General features: G+C 43.0%; 1 protein-coding gene and 1 long non-coding RNA gene across 2 annotated transcripts; one reads left to right on the forward strand and one right to left on the reverse strand.

The window, feature by feature from the left end:
- Positions 1–1,163: 1,163 nt before the first annotated feature.
- On the reverse strand, positions 1,164–15,100 carry RHOF (ras homolog family member F, filopodia associated). Its single transcript, XM_035098988.3, has 5 exons — positions 14,531–15,100; positions 9,455–9,542; positions 5,141–5,250; positions 2,589–2,723; positions 1,164–2,301 (listed from the first exon to the last, which is right to left on the reverse strand). The coding sequence occupies exons 1-5, from the start codon at positions 14,702–14,704 to the stop codon at positions 2,137–2,139; spliced, it is 672 nt and encodes a 223-aa protein (XP_034954879.2). The 5' UTR covers positions 14,705–15,100; the 3' UTR covers positions 1,164–2,136.
- Positions 9,498–10,226, forward strand: LOC148683071 (uncharacterized). Its single transcript, XR_015947417.1, has 2 exons — positions 9,498–9,627; positions 10,066–10,226. It is a non-coding gene; the product is annotated as an uncharacterized LOC148683071 (long non-coding RNA).
- Positions 15,101–15,488: the final 388 nt, after the last annotated feature.

Below are 15,488 nucleotides of genomic sequence, written 5' to 3' on the forward strand. Positions count from 1 at the left end.
TGGCTCCCATTATGGGAGTGGCTGTTCAAAGGCAGGAGTGGCAAAGCTATGGCCCTCTCTGGCTATTACTGCTCCCATGAGACCTGGCCACTGATCATGCTGGCTGGGGCTTATGGGAGCTGGAGTCCACAACTTCTGGAGGCCCACAGGATGGTGATGGCCCCTCCACATCCCAAGGGAATCAACTCCACCAAAGAGCCGCTTCTTTTCTAGGTGGTGGGTTAAGGAGCCCATTGCCTGTGTCTGGTGCGTAGTAGTTGGAGAGGGGAGAATACTGACAGAACGGTCTGATAGGAAACGTTTAGGGGCTTGAGTGGTCTGCACATGTCGGGAACTTGTGGTCCTTGGCCTAATTTCAGAAGCTCGTGACAAGTGGTCAGCTCGCCTACTTTGCATGTAGAAGGCCTCACGGTCAACCCCTGGCATCTCCAGGTAGGGATGGGAAAAAACCTTGCCTGTAATCTGGAGAGCTGTTACCAGTCAGTGTCAACAATACTGAGCCCAGATGGCTCCAGGGCCTGCCTTGGTTGAAGGCAGCTTCTGATGTTCCTGCCCCTTTCAATTCTTTTGGTTTCCCAAGGAGCTCTGTATTAATGATGTTCACACGTGGAGTGGGAGATCCGTCATGGCCACAGGAGTGTTTGAGGGTACCATGAAAGCAAAATAGGATGCAGTGGCAAAAATATTTCACTTAGGTGTTGGCATTCTGGAAATGACAGGTGAAAGCAGCATCAGAGACAAAATCCTGGAAACCCCTTCAACCAAAGGCTGGTTCAGGAAAATATTTTGTTATGCCTTTTGCTGAGAAGCTTCTGACAACTTTTTGCTCCAAAAGCAACATTCTCTATTGCAAGAAGCCTAAATATTCCGTGTTCTTTCATGCCTGCTAGATATAATTAGCTGAATTCTGCTGACTGAAATCTTTTAACGAACTCTTCCCTCCACACAGTATAACCTGAGGCCGACTTTTGCCCTCTGGCACAATACCAGGGTATCAATACCAGGATGCACCTGCTACAGCTTTACTCATTTCTTCTCCCCATCACCACCAGCCTTTCAGATTAATACAACTATATATTGGTACACTGTATAAAACCCCATTTCATATTCCAGTTAAAAGTTTTTTAAAAAGAAGGAAACCAAGGGAGAGTGAAGAATCTGAATTGGCTTTCAACTTACGGCAGTGCTGTATTTTTAGAAGGGCAAATTTTGAGGTAGATATTCAGTACAAAGTGAAATAAACAAAAGCAATTTCAAAAATCGGTATTTATGGTTTACAGAAGATGGATTGCAAGAGTATCCCATGAAGATCCACAGCTGCTTAGCAGACCAACAGCCTTCTAGATGTTGCTGGCGTGCAGCTTCCAGCATCCCTGGCCATGTTGGCTGGGTGGAATCTAATGACACTTGGGATGAACCACGGGCTCTCCATGCCAGTCCTAGACCATTCACTGGACCTGAATAATCTGTTACATAGCCATATTGGTTCTATGATAGCTGGAATCTTGCTACAGCTTCTGAAGGGTTCCCAGTATGCCACAAGGTAAGGTTGCGGCCACTGAAAATAACACAGTGCCTTTAATGTTGCCACCACAAAAAGGACAGAAAATGAACTGTTTTCTTCTGCAAATGTTACAGCTGTTTTATCAGAGCAGAGACTGAGTTGTAGCCAATGTTAGTTCTATTGAAGTTAATTCACATGACTAACATGCGTCCATTAGTTTCAGTAGGTCTGTGCAGAGTAGAACTTTTACGTCTACAACCCATTATTTCTAGTTTGTTTTTGTTTGGTTGCTTTTTTTTAAAAGCAAGCAAGAACTTGTGTATTTAAAAATGGCAAAAAGTTGGACTTACATACCTTACCTTAATTGCTCCTCTACAAGTACATTTGAAACACCCTGGAAATTTCTTCCAGAATCTATATACAGAAGAGCTCGTTCCACAGTCAGCTAAAAGCTCAACCTTCAGAAGAGAAGGTGTAACATGAAGAAGAACTTACAGCATGAAAACAAGTTGATTTTCTCATTAATATCCAAGTAAAGAGACAGGAACAGTCAATTTAAAAGGTGAGGGGGAAGGGTTTAAAATACTGAAGAAACAGTCTTGTTTTCTGTAGTCTGAAAATACCAGATAACATCATAATATGGCACATGGCCTCGATTTTGTCTGACGCTTTGCCTTTTTGATAGCATTCAGTGCGATGTTAGCTGTTTCTCTAAAAACATCCTCAACATTTTCACGAAACTTGGCAGAGCACTCGAGGTAAATGTCTGCGTTTATCCGGCGACAAGCTTCTTCACCCTTAAAGGGAATAGTAACAAAAGGATTTCAGGAAATAGTCGAAGGTAAGCAACCAGAATAAGAAATATGCATTATTTTAACTGAGTTTTATGTTAATAACCAATAGGGAGTTTGTGTGTCGGTTTATTGCATATTTGCCTAGTTGTAGAACTGTTTTTGTTTGGTGCTTACTGGCTGCAAATGTTACGATTTCTACTGCTGTAAACACCAAGGAGATTACACACACTCTCTCACACACATATATATAGCCTGCAGGTTTGGAATCTATTTTATAGAACTGTATTTACCTGAATATAAGTGATTGGCTCCTGCTGAACTGAGCGGAGTTTCCGTAGCTGTTCTTTGTCCTTCCGAAGGTCTGTTTTGCAGCCCACAAGTACTATGGGGATTCCACGGCAGAAATGGTTCACCTCATGGGACCACTGGCAGAGAGATCAAAGTGTTTAAACCGCTAGATGTGACAAACAAAACTGTAAATAGAGATGGAAACATTTCTGATACTGAGCCATGAGACACACAGAGAAGGCAAATGTTCAAGGAGAACATACATAAACAAAAAACAACAACATCATCAATACGCAATGAACATACCCTGTTTCTCATATTTTAAGACATACCCATAAAATAAGCCATAGCAGGATTTTTAAGCATTCAAGGAATATAAGCCATACCCCGAAAATAAGACATAGTGATAGGCGCAGCAGCAATGCCGGCCGCAGCAAGAGGAGGAGGAAAAAAATAAGACATCCCTTGAAAATAAGCCATAGTGTGTTTTTTGAGGAAAAAAATAAATATAAGACATGTCTTATAATATGAGAAACACGGTACATAAACAACACACATACAAAAACTATACCTTTCTCAAATCTTAAACTTTTCTTCACATTTTGGGGTGACTTCCTTGAGTCCCTCCTGTCTGCGGTTCATTTTCAATCATCTTTAGCAATTTCTATATCATATCTTTAACTCACACTGTATATCTTTTTAAACATAATTTTTGTAACTCTATCTTCTAAATCTACAGTTTCTATCCACTTCCAAATCAATTCATACTAACAAATTTTACTATATTTCTTTAAATAAACTTTAAACTTCTTCCAATCTTCTTCTACCACCTCTTCTCCCTGGTTACAGATTTTCCCGGGCAGTTCAGCCAGTTCCATATAGTCCATCATTTTCATCTGCCATTCTCCCACGGTTGGTACCTCTTGTGTTTTCCATTTCTAAGCTATCAATATTCTTGCTGCTGTTGTGGCATACAGAAAAAAATGTAACATCATCTTTAGGAATTTTTTTCCCGACTATACCCAGTAAGAAGGCTTCTGGTTTCTTAATAAATGTGTTTTTCAACACTTTATTCAGCTCATTATAAATCTTTTCCCAGAAGTCTTACTATGGGGGAAGTCCACCACATATGGTAAAAGGTTCCTTCCACTACTTTACATTTCCAGCATTTATTATCATGTGTGTGATAAATTTTTGCTAATTTAACCGGTGTTAAATACCACCTATACATCATTTTCATCATATTTACTTTCAATACATTACATGCTGTAAACTTAATAGTCTTTTTCCACAACCTCTCCCAATTCTCCAACATAATATTATGCCCCACATCCTTCGCCCAATTAATCATCACATCACAGATTTCACTTGTTCATCTTTCGTGTGCCACTCCAAGAATAAATTATACATTTTAGAATGATTCTTTGTTTTCGACTCTTAACAATTCCGTTTCTAACTTGGATTTTTCTGATTGAAAACCATTTTTCCTATCCATTTTAAACACTTCATTAATCTGATAATATTGAAACCAATTGTCAACCTTATCTTTCAACTGTTCATATGACTTTATCTTTAATTGGTCTCCTTCCAGCAAAATATCTTTATATTTCAACCACCTATTTTATGGGCCTCAGCCTCCAATGGTGAAATCCATTTGGGTGCTTTTCTTTCTAATTAAGTCTTATATCTCATCCAAATATTAAACAATGATGTCCTAATTATATGAGTCTTAAAGCCTTTGTGTACCTTAATTTTATCATACCATAAATATGCATGCCATCCAAATACATTGTCAAAACCTTCCAAATATAACACATCCGTATTTTCCAGCACGAACCATTCTTCCAGCCAGCAAAAGGCCGCTGCTTCATAATAAATCTTTAAATCTGGCAGGGGAAAAAACCCCTCTATCTTTCGAGTCAGTTAATATCTTACACTTAATTCTAGGTTTTTTCCCCTGCCAGATAAATTTAGACAAATTTAGACAGAGTTTTGCTTCTAGATGGGCTACCTTCCCAGGTTGAGGAGCCCCATCTGCCCAAACCAATGGCTTCAAGTTACAAGAAAGGAGATTCTGACTGAACATCAGCACGAACCTTCTGATGATAAGAGCTGTTTGACAGTGAAATGCACTCCCTCATAAAGGTGGTGCGCTAAATCCACCCCATTCTCACACACAAACAAATTCACTACAGCCAACCAAAGACAACCACCCTAGGCCACCTCCAACCTCTCTCACCACCAAGGAAATAAGAACCCACACAAATGACGCTGACACAAAACTCCACACATACACTAAGTAGAAGAATAGAAGCATTGCCACCCGACCCCACCCCACTCACCATTTCCCTCTCCCCCTCTTTCCCCCTTTTCTTCCTAATGTAACACTAATGTCTCTCATCAAATGGAAATGATCTGTAGAAAAAGCAACTGGGAAAAAGAGACATTGCACATACTTTTGTAAACTAAGAAATCTTTAATAAAAATATATTTTTTTAAAAAGCAAGTAGCAAAATGACTAACTGCAGAACCATCTACAACAAAGGTATCTTACCTTAATTAATACATTATCAAAGCTAGTAGGGTTCATGACATCATAGCATATTAAGACCACATTGGTACTCTGGTATGAAAGTGGCCGTAGGCGATCATAATCCTCCTGCCCTGAAAGAGAGGGGAAGTAAATAGCTCTTTTTGAACTTTCTCTAAGGGATAGTAAGAAATATCATAAAGCAGGAAATGGCATCTATAATCCTCCCTGTGGCTTTTGCCACTGATCTTCACCTACTGAACTCGCACCACCTATTTTTATTTTATTCCAGCAGGCATTTTAATTATAGTTTGATTATATAGTTTTAACCAAATTTTGTTTTTCTTTACAAACCGTTTGGAGACTATTGTAGTTAAGCTGTATAAAAAACTGTTTAAATAAAATAAATAAACCTGAAAATGAGCAATTGGGGCTTTACAAACTTAAGGTGATAGAAATGCATGGCAGGTAAAGCAATCAATATCTGCTAGTCACAGTGGCTGCGTACTACCTCTAGTACTGGAGGTGGTTGGAGAGCCCTGTTCTCGTGTCCCACTTGCAAGCTTCCCAGAGGCATCAGGTTGGCCACAGTGGTAACAGGATGCTGGATTAGATGGGCCATCGGCCTGACCCAGAAGGGCTTCTCTTGTGTTCCTAAACCAGATTAACTGACTCAAGTATATCCTGGGAATGTCGTTTGTAGGGAATGGGTGGAGTGTTACAGAGCTGTATTATTATTTATTTATTTATTTATTTATTTATTATTTATACCCCGCCCATCTGGCTAGGTTTCCCCGGCCACTCTGGGCGGCGTCCACCAAGTAACAAAATACATTAAAATATCACAGATTAAAAACTTCCCTAAACAGGGCTGCCTTTAGGTGTTTTCTAAATGTCAGGTAGTTGTTTATCTCCTTGACCTCCAATGGGAGGGCGTTCCACAGGGCGGGCGCCACTACCGAGAAGGCCCTTTGCCTGGTTCCCTGTAGCTTTGCTTCTCACAGTGAGGGAACTGCCAGAAGGCCCTCGGCGCTGGATCTCAGTGTCCAGGCTGAACGATGGGAGTGGAGACGCTCCTTCAGGTATACAGGACCGAGGCCGTTTAGGGCTTTAAAGGTCAGCACCAACACTTTGAATTGTGCTCGGAAACGTACTGGGAGTCAATGTATGTCTCTTAGGACCGGTGTTATGTGGTCTCGGTGGCCGCTCCCAGTCACCAGTCTAGCTGCTGCATTCTGGATTAATTGCAGTTTCCGGGTTACCTTCAAAGGTAGCCCCACGTAGAGCACATTGCAGTAGTCCAAGCGGGAGATAACTAGAGCATGCACCACTCTGGTGAGACAGTCTGCGGGCAGGTAGGGTCTCAGCCTGCGTACCAGATGGAGCCGATAAACAGCTGCCCTGGATACAGAATTGACCTGTGCCTCCATGGACAGCTGCGAGTCCAAAATACTCCCAGGCTGCGCACCTGGTCCTTCCGGGGCACAGTTATCCCATTCAGGACCAGGAAGTCCCCCACACCCGCCTGCCCTCTGTCCCCCCAAAACAGTACTTCTGTCTGGTCAGGATTCAACCTCAATCTGTAAGATGTAATCTTCAGAAAACTACAGTTCCCTGGGTTCCCTAGGGGTAACAATGAATATTTCAACGGACTTAAGGTGGATGTAGCCTACACAAAACTTGAATGAGTAAAAGTTAACTCTTCTTTCTTGAATGGAGTCAAAATACAAATAAATTGTATTCTTTACTAAGCTGCCCTTTATGGTAGGCTAAAAGTGCTGCCCAAAGAGCCCCTAGATCCTGGGGGAAACTAGGAGGTAACTGCCTCATGTAGTTATTCCTTAGCTGCCCTAAATGATTTAACATGTTGTGGTATCACTGTGATGTCAAACACAGAAGACAACTTCCTTTGGCCAGCCACTGACAGTGGCAAATTACTGTATAAATTGATGCTACAGGTAGGTAGCTGTGTTGGTCTGCCATAGTCGAAACAAAACAAAATAAAATTCCTTCCAGTAGCACCTTAGAAGCTGTATGTGTTGTGTTGGATGCTGTGCTCCTCAGGTGAGGCTATCCTAAGATTTCCAGACAGTGAAATCTTAATCAAAGCAATTAAAGGAGGGGAGGGGAAAACCTTCACCAGGTATGTTATTTCCTTTGTGTTCCTGTGAAGATCTGAAAGTTGCAAATCAAAAAAGGGGGGGGTTGCATCCACTGCTGAGTCTTTCCGTGGAACAACAGTATGCACAAAATACAGGCAGAATTGCATCGGTGCCCATGTGCATTTGGGTTAGTCATTTGGGGATTTAAGGTGAGGGCTGGGGAAGCTGTAGCCTTCCAGATGAGATGAGACTACAAGTCCTATCACCCCCAATGATAAGAAATGGTGGAAGCTGGAGTACAGCAACCCCTGAAAGGCCACATTTTCCACATCCTCTGCTTAGAACCAGCTTTTCTGAAGTTCCCTTTGCCTGGTTGCCTGAAGGTAGTTCTCACCCTCCAAAAGTGAGTAGGTGAGTAGCTGTCTCCACATGACCCACAAATTGCCCTGCAGAGTCAACCAAGAGACAAGACGAGAACATAAATAGTTCCCTCATGCCTCTTCTCTTTTCTTGTCCTCCCCATTCCAGACCTTTGCATAATAATTGAAGTGGGGATGGGGAATTCCAGCAACATAAATCAAGCAAAGCAAAGCACTTGCTCGTTCGCTTTCCCCCACTCCTGTGACTAATACTTTGCCTTCCTTGATTTTCAGATATGCACATAGCACAGAGCTTTTATTTCCACCTTGATTAAGCCCCAAGTCATGTCTGCCATACCATGCTGTATTAGCTTAGTCAGCAGGAAAGCAAAGGTCAGACGATATAAACATGTAATCTGTGAAAATTACACAACTCTAAAATATCACCGAGGTAAATAGCATAGCACAGCCTTTCCCAACCTGGTGTCCTCCAGGTGGTTTGGTCTACAAGCCCAATAAGCCATAGCCAGTGGACACCAAGTGGGAGAAGGCTCTCATTTCAGGAGAGAGGAGATTGGTCAAGACCATCCTTCCAGCTATTGGCAAACACTGTGAAAGCGGCCTTAAAGGTGTCATTTGTTAAAGGTAAAGGGACCCCTGACCATTAGGTCCAGTCATGACTGACTCTGGGGTTGCGGCGCTCATCTTGGCGCCAAGGGAGCCGTCGTACAGCTTCCAGGTCGTGTGGCCAGCATGACAAAGCTGCTTCTGGCAAACCAGAGCAGCACACGGAAACACCATTTACCTTCCCGCTTGGAGCAGTACCCATTTATATACTTGCACTTTGACATGCTTTCGAACTGCTAGGTTGGCAGGAGCTGGGACCGAGCAACGGGAGCTCACCCCGTCGCGGGGATTCGAACTGCCAACCTTTAGACCACAGTTCCACTCGTGCCATTTGTTAGGTGTTACTAAAAATGCTTCTGTCCACCTCTCTATGCATGCAGTCTGCAGCAGTCGTTCCTTTTGTGGAGCTCATTAGGTGGCCTTTGGGAAGCCACTGCCTCTCTGCCTCAGTTCTCTCATTTGCAAGTATGAAAATACTTGGCAGGGCTATTGAAAGGATTACTGAGAAAAAGCAACGCTCTTTGAGCACTCAGAATAGAGCTGTACAAAATGCCAATGTTAGCAGTGAGAGGCAGAGAGCTCATGGGGCTTTTCCTTGATGCGATCTGCTTGCTTTTAGAGGCTATGCATGGCATCCTAGGCTGCACCAGGCCCCAGGTAATCTGCCCAGTAGATCAGGTTATAAGTTGAATAGAAGCAGACTCTGCGTGCAGCAGCAACTCCCCACTCCACCACTTTAGGTCATTGGCCTCACAGCAGCAAGCGGTGCAAAGATGATGGTGAGGAGAGATAAAGCTTGACACATAGGCCAGAGATCTTGGTAAGCCTGGCACAGAGTTGTTTGTGACAGTCCTAGATTATTAGCACACATATGCCCCACTCATTCTCCCTTTCTATGGGGTCTGGGTCCAGAAGAAGCTGGATCCAGAAGAATTACCATAAAACAGAGCCTCATGGACTTGCGCAGGGTCTCCCCAGAACCCATAAAATTCAAGTTTGTACACTGCACAGTAAAAAGTGCAGATCCAGTGCATGCCAGCAGCACTCAAAGATTAAGGTGTGGCGCTTCATGATTTTTACATAGGATGACCACTGGAAATGCACCAAGGAAATTCTCAGTGACTGTAAGAACCCTGTTGGTTTCCCTAGGCATTCATCATCTCTCACTAGCCCTTTCTCGATCTCTTTTTCAGCCACAGCAGGAAATATTGATGTTGCTGATACATGCTTGGGGGGGGGGGTGAGATTACCTGCAGTGTCATACAAGTGTAGGACCACTTCTTTTTTGCCCACAGTGATGCTGGTGGTGTATTTCTCAAATACTGAAGGAGTGTATTGCTGTCAATGAAAGGGAAGCACAGTGCTGTTGGTAAATATTGTGATGTTCTGCACAAACCTGTCCCTGCTTAGCTTATTGAGCAAGGTACTTTAAAGTTCATATTTTCCTTCTTTTTTGCAAAAGTAACTAATAATAATAAATCATAAATAATAATAATTTTATTATTTTTATTATACCCCGCTCTCCCTGGCCAAAAAACCAGGCTCAAAGCGGTTAACATCAAATGTATAACACATTAACATAAAATAAGGCAATCAATTAATCAATTGGCAATCAATAAGGCAATCAATTAAAATACTGTACATCTTAAAATCAGATCAGAAGCTATTGCAGATCAGAATAAAATCCAATCAGATGGCAACCTGCAGATTAGGGTTGGGGACCTTGAATACTCACGAGGCCCAACTGTTCGTGCTAAACTTATATGGGCCTGTGAGAAAAAAAGAATCTCATCCAGATCTTTAAACCATGGTAACTGAGTTTCTGAAAATAATACGCTGCACGTGTCTTTTTTCTCAACAGAGCCTCAGTGTCACTCTTGGAGCAGATTTCTGGACCAAAGTACCCCTCCTGCCAAAACAAACAGCAGCTTTCTCCAGTTGGCCTGCAGGGAGAACAAGAAGTTTGGCAGAGGAGCATGCCCTCAAAGGGGAGACAGAGGTGGCTGCTTCCTATGGACAAAATAGAGCCACACATGCACAGGGGCTAAGCAAGTCTGCATCCCGCATGGCGTTCCTCGTCCTTTATTTGGCATAAGCCTTGGCTACAGGCCATAGCATGGCACACTGGTTCTGCCTCTTTAATCTCAGCTTTACATACCTTATTGATCACTGTTCTGCAGATACCGTCTAATCAAGAGGTCAATTCCACATAATGTAGGAACTGAGCCTTTAGTGTTGTGGCACCTGCCCTTTGGAATTCCCTCCCCTTGAATATTAGACACACACTGTCTCAGTTGTTTCAGCACCTACTGAAGAATTTCCTGTTTCAATAAGACTCAAGTTTTACGATACGATAATCTTTATTCTCAGAAAGTATAGCCTCTGCTGTGCTCTCTTCATCAGATCTTTGCTACAGTGGAACCTCGGTTTACGAACACCTCGGTTTATGAATTTTTGGTTTCTGAATGCCACTTTAATTCACTTTCCATTACTTTCAATGGGAAAGTTCGCTTCAGTTTATGAACGCTTCAGTTTATGAACAGACTTCCGGAACCAATTACACCCATGCTTTGGGTTAAGTACGCTTCAGGTTGAGTACTCCGTGGACCCGTCTGGAACGGATTAATCCACTTTCCATTACTTTCAATGGGAAAGTTCGCTTCAGTTTATGAACACTTCAGTTTAAGTACTCTGTGGACCGCCTGGAACGGATTAATTCACTTTCCATTACTTTCAATGGGAAAGTTTGCTTCAGTTTATGAACACTTCAGTTTATGAACAGACTTCCGGAACCAATTGTGTTCATAAACCGAGGTACCACTATATTTGCTCCCCATGTTAGATCATCTCTCAACTCCATTCCCAGAAATCAAAACACCGAGACCTCTTCCACACACTTCCCCTTGATATTAAGTGGTTGAATATTCAATTCGCATTTCCTAAAATCTACAATTAAATCTCACTTTTCTTTTTGTTTTCTTTAAATTAAGGAATAGATTGTTTTCCCTGCACCACTCCACCAACTGCTCAACTTCCTTCCTATAGGCCGCCTCCCCCACTCCAGCCGTAATTAGACCAACCACAGTTGTTGAGATCTTTCTCAGTCTGCCTCTGCACTGGAATTGTTTTTAATGTTTTTGTCCTATCACTTGTTGTTTGCTGCCCTGGGCTCCTTTGGGAGGAAAGGTGGGGTATACTATAAGAAATAAATAAGCTGAGAATTCAGCATAACCTCCTTCACACACTTTATGGCCCCCAGGATTTTTATCCTCATTCACCTATTGTTCCCATCTGATCTTTTTACCACTCTGACATTTGCCAAAATATCTGGAGGGGATTGGGTTGGAAAAGATTGCTAAGCAGATTTACTTGTGACTAAATTTCATTGGATTCAATAGGCCTGAGAAGTTTTTCTATTGGGTTGCAGCCTTCATTGCATTTTGTGAAAGACACATAGCAAGAATTTCTGGGTATTTGCTGATGGAGTGAATTTTGGACTTCAAATTACTATTCTAAGCTAGCTGTACCAACGGGAGTGGGTATCACTACCTCCGTCAACCTACTAAATTGTGCAATAGTGACATATTTATTGCAAAAACAATTACAGTTTTTATGTATGCAAACTGGCACAGTATGTCCTCGGGATGGGCCAGCAGTTCTGGGAAGGGTTTTGTGACATCTGAAAATTACTGTAACGCCTGTACGCAACTCTAACCTTCAAATGTTCTAACAGCTAAAGCTATGACAGGAAGGACGTCATCTGCACATCCTGCCACTATGTGGTTTAGATATGAGTTGAGCTTCTTGAGACCAATTCTAGCGGAAAACCCCCAACTTATACTGAAAGCTGCAATTCTGTCTGCCATCATATGCAATAGCTTTTGCCAACCGTGTACTCTCCAGCTGTTTTTCATGGGGCAGATAGAACAAGAGGTTGTCAAAGGCTGATATACTAACTGCCCTAACACAAGCTATTTAACTGCTATGTTTAAGGGATTTCCCCATCTGAAACAAGCCTTCAAAAGCCAACTCAACAAATATGGGTGATGGAAAGGTTACATTTGGGGCTTTTAGTTTTTTAAAAAATGAATGTTATGAACATTCTCTCTGCTTTATATACATTATAAAATGAGATAAAAAATATACCGTATTTACAAAAAAAGATTAAAAGCACCTCAGAGATTGAAGTAGAGTGTAAGATTAAGGTAGGCAACCAAGCCACAAAGCCATAAAGATGGGAAGGCAACCAGTTGATCAAAACCCAGGACAGGGAGAAAATACAACTTGAGAAAGTGACCTGGTGAAAGTAACATCTACTCCAGGAAACTTTAGAAGCAGTTGCTGCACATGTCTGCAGAAGCAACAAAAGAGAACCCAGAAAAGCCGTTTAGTCATTTAAGAATCCATCTGCAGTAAGAAGACCCACTCTTTCAGAGTGAATGCATAGGATGTGGAAATGTTTGTAACATTAGAAGGAATTGCCCAGCTAAAGAAACTTGGTGCAGGAAGTGTTTTTTTAAAAATAGAGCATTTTAGTATCACGTAGATTCTTTTTCGTATTTGCCATTGCAAGTGCTGTTGAGATTGTTCAAAGAAAGGTGACACGTCTCAGAGATGCAAAAGGTGTCGTTGTAAATGGATGACATCCATGGCACTTTATGCAGTAAAAGATAAAAGTAAAGGGACCCCTGACCATTAGGTCCAGTTGTGACCGACTCTGGGGTTGCGGCGCTCATCTCGCGTTATTGGCCAAGGGAGCTGGCGTACAGCTTCCAGGTCATGTGGCCAGCATGACTAAGCCACTTCTGGAGAACCAGAGCAGCACATGGAAATGCCGTTTACCTTCCCGCTGCCATGACAAAACACTGGCCGCCATCTTTCAGACTCAAGCTTAAAAAGTATAAAAAGAATCCACCACGTCCTTATTTGGGGGACCAGAACAAGAAAGGTCATTATTTCCAGTGGCCCAATCTCAAGAGTAGAATGATGCTGACATCTGTAGCCATGAACAAAGGTGGAGTGCAATGACAACTACATGGTTCAGAATAGGTGTCTGTTGAATTGTGCAACTTAATTTTTCCTTAATAGAAGAGACCTTCCCATGAAGCTCCACAACGGCCATTGACGCTTGTGAGTGAAAAGGATGTAAAGATGCACTCGTTCGCATTCCTGCTGTGCAGACCTCTCTACCAACAGCTGAAAATATGCCATTACCTGCCATCTATGGACGATGGGCTGTATACAAATTTAATAAACAATAAAATAAAAATAAAAAACGGGCTCCACCAGATCCATGGAGATCCAGGCCTTCAAGAAGTCTTGCTTACGTTAGAAAACATCCGGATGTCCTAACTAAACACCTCTGAAATACTTAAGAGATGACTAGAAAACACTTTGCGGACTATGGAGCTCCGTGTCGTTGTGCCACAATCTATAATGGCATCAGGATCTAACCAGGTGCCACAAGCAAGCCAAGCTGTCAAGTATGGTGGGCTGGCACTGGAAAGGGCATAAATAACTCTATGCTTGTTCCAATCTACCTGAATTGTGTTGGGATGGAGGGTCTAGTGAACAGGGAGTTTATTTGTCGCTAACAAATAATGCAAGATCTTACTGCTACACAGCTTTTGTGGGGAAGGGGCCCACTTTCTCTTTTTCCACAGGTGTTTGGACTGGTGAATTGTGGATATTCTCAACTTTTAATCAGTCTCCTAATCTCTTTTATTCTCTCCCCTCTACCCCTTTTTTTGGTGTTGTGGGTTTTTTATTTTTTTGTGACCCCCTTTGAGGGTGAAATATATTAATTGCAATATAAATATTGGATATACGTGTTTACTTTTTTTTTATTAAACTCTCAAGATTTTTGGTTGGTGAAGTGGGGGGGGAGAGAAGAGGTGTGTGTGGAATTTATTGCTTCCCTTTTCTTAGAACATTTTGTCATACATTCTGCTCTTAAGTCACCCACTTCTCAGGGCGGCTTTTTCACTTTGCTAAATGACAAAAGCTGGGTTTTGGGTTTTTTAACTTATTCAAATACATGCCCTCTCTCTCCCTTTGCCCAACGGTGAACTTGCAGCCTATCCATTTTGGCCTTTGGGCAGCTGGGTAAGGTAGCCCTCCCCCCTCGCAAGACCCTATGGAAGGTTCCACCTCTCACTTTTCCTGCTATTGGCCCCGTGGGCGAGACCTGCCTGGTCCAAAAGGTTCTCTCGCGGGGTGGTGGTGGAGGGTAGGGGGGTTCTGGCGGAAAGTTCTGGAACCCGACAGGGAGAAAAGGCGGGAAGAGCGAGCGGGCTGCGATTGGTTGAGGGAGGCCCCCTACTCACCTCAGGGAAAGCGCCTTCAGCGAAGACCAGGAGCAGGGATGTTTTCCCGCAGCCCCCGTCGCCCACCACCACCACCTTCACCTCTTTCTTCTTCTTCTTCCTCCCACCCTTCGCAGGCGGGCGCTCGCCTTCCTCAGAGTCCCTGCCTGGCACGGAGCCGTTACCTTCGGCCATGGGGCCCCGACTTCTCACGCCGCACCCCTTAGAAGCGCGGGAGGGAAGGGGCGCTTCTCTAAGGGAAAGGCAGCCCGGCGGAGTCCCTCGCTCCCTCCCTCAGCCCGGCAATGACAGAAGCCGGCTCCGCCGTCCTTCCTGCCGGTTAAGAAGACAGAGGAAGAGGCGAAGGATGCGGCCGGCGCCCGCGGCGCTTCTGCGGGGCGGCCTCTCCCTCAGCGCAGCTCTTGCCTCAGCCGCTAAAAACACACACACATTAGCAGCAACCCCAAACACACACACACACGGAAAAAGTTTTGTTGTTGGTGGTGTGACATTGCGGCCCCAAATGCGCACAGGAAAAAAACGCCAGCAAGGCAAAAGTCTCCGCTCCCGAGGAGCTTACTGTGTAAATGCGACTTTGGAGAGATGGAGGTGAGCGGTAAGCGGCATTTCACTTTAAAATGTATGGCCACATACCTGGAAGCCCATTAAATGTGTGGAATTTGTTTTAACTAGCGGCAGCACTTTTAACATGCTCAGGGTAACTAACTTGTGGAATTTTTTTAAAATTAAATTTTTCATAAAATACAATTACTGTAGTCTAGAAACATTTTCCAATATACGTTTCCTTAGTAAACGACTTCCCTTCCATGGTTTCCTCAAAATTACCTATTGCTGCTGCATATTATAATTAAGCTATACTTTTTTTCCTCCAATTTATTCTCAGAATAACAATAACTGCTGAGCTTACACCAAACCTACCAGAGTTTTAACATCTTTACAGTAATATATTTAATAACCT

The sequence above is a fragment of the Zootoca vivipara genome, chromosome 16 (genome assembly GCF_965207765.1).
Source record: "Zootoca vivipara chromosome 16, rZooViv2.hap1.1, whole genome shotgun sequence".
Classification (NCBI taxonomy): domain Eukaryota; kingdom Metazoa; phylum Chordata; class Lepidosauria; order Squamata; family Lacertidae; genus Zootoca; species Zootoca vivipara.

Coding starts and splice junctions, on each gene's coding strand:
- RHOF (XM_035098988.3), bottom strand. CDS start 14,704: ATGGCCGAAGGTAACGGCTCCGTGCCAGGCAGGGACTCTGAGGAAGGC. Junction 2,724..5,140: donor TTGATAATGTATTAATTAAG/GTAAGATACCTT, acceptor TCTCTCTGCCAG/TGGTCCCATGAGGTGAACCA. Junction 2,302..2,588: donor AGCCAATCACTTATATTCAG/GTAAATACAGTT, acceptor ATTCCCTTTAAG/GGTGAAGAAGCTTGTCGCCG.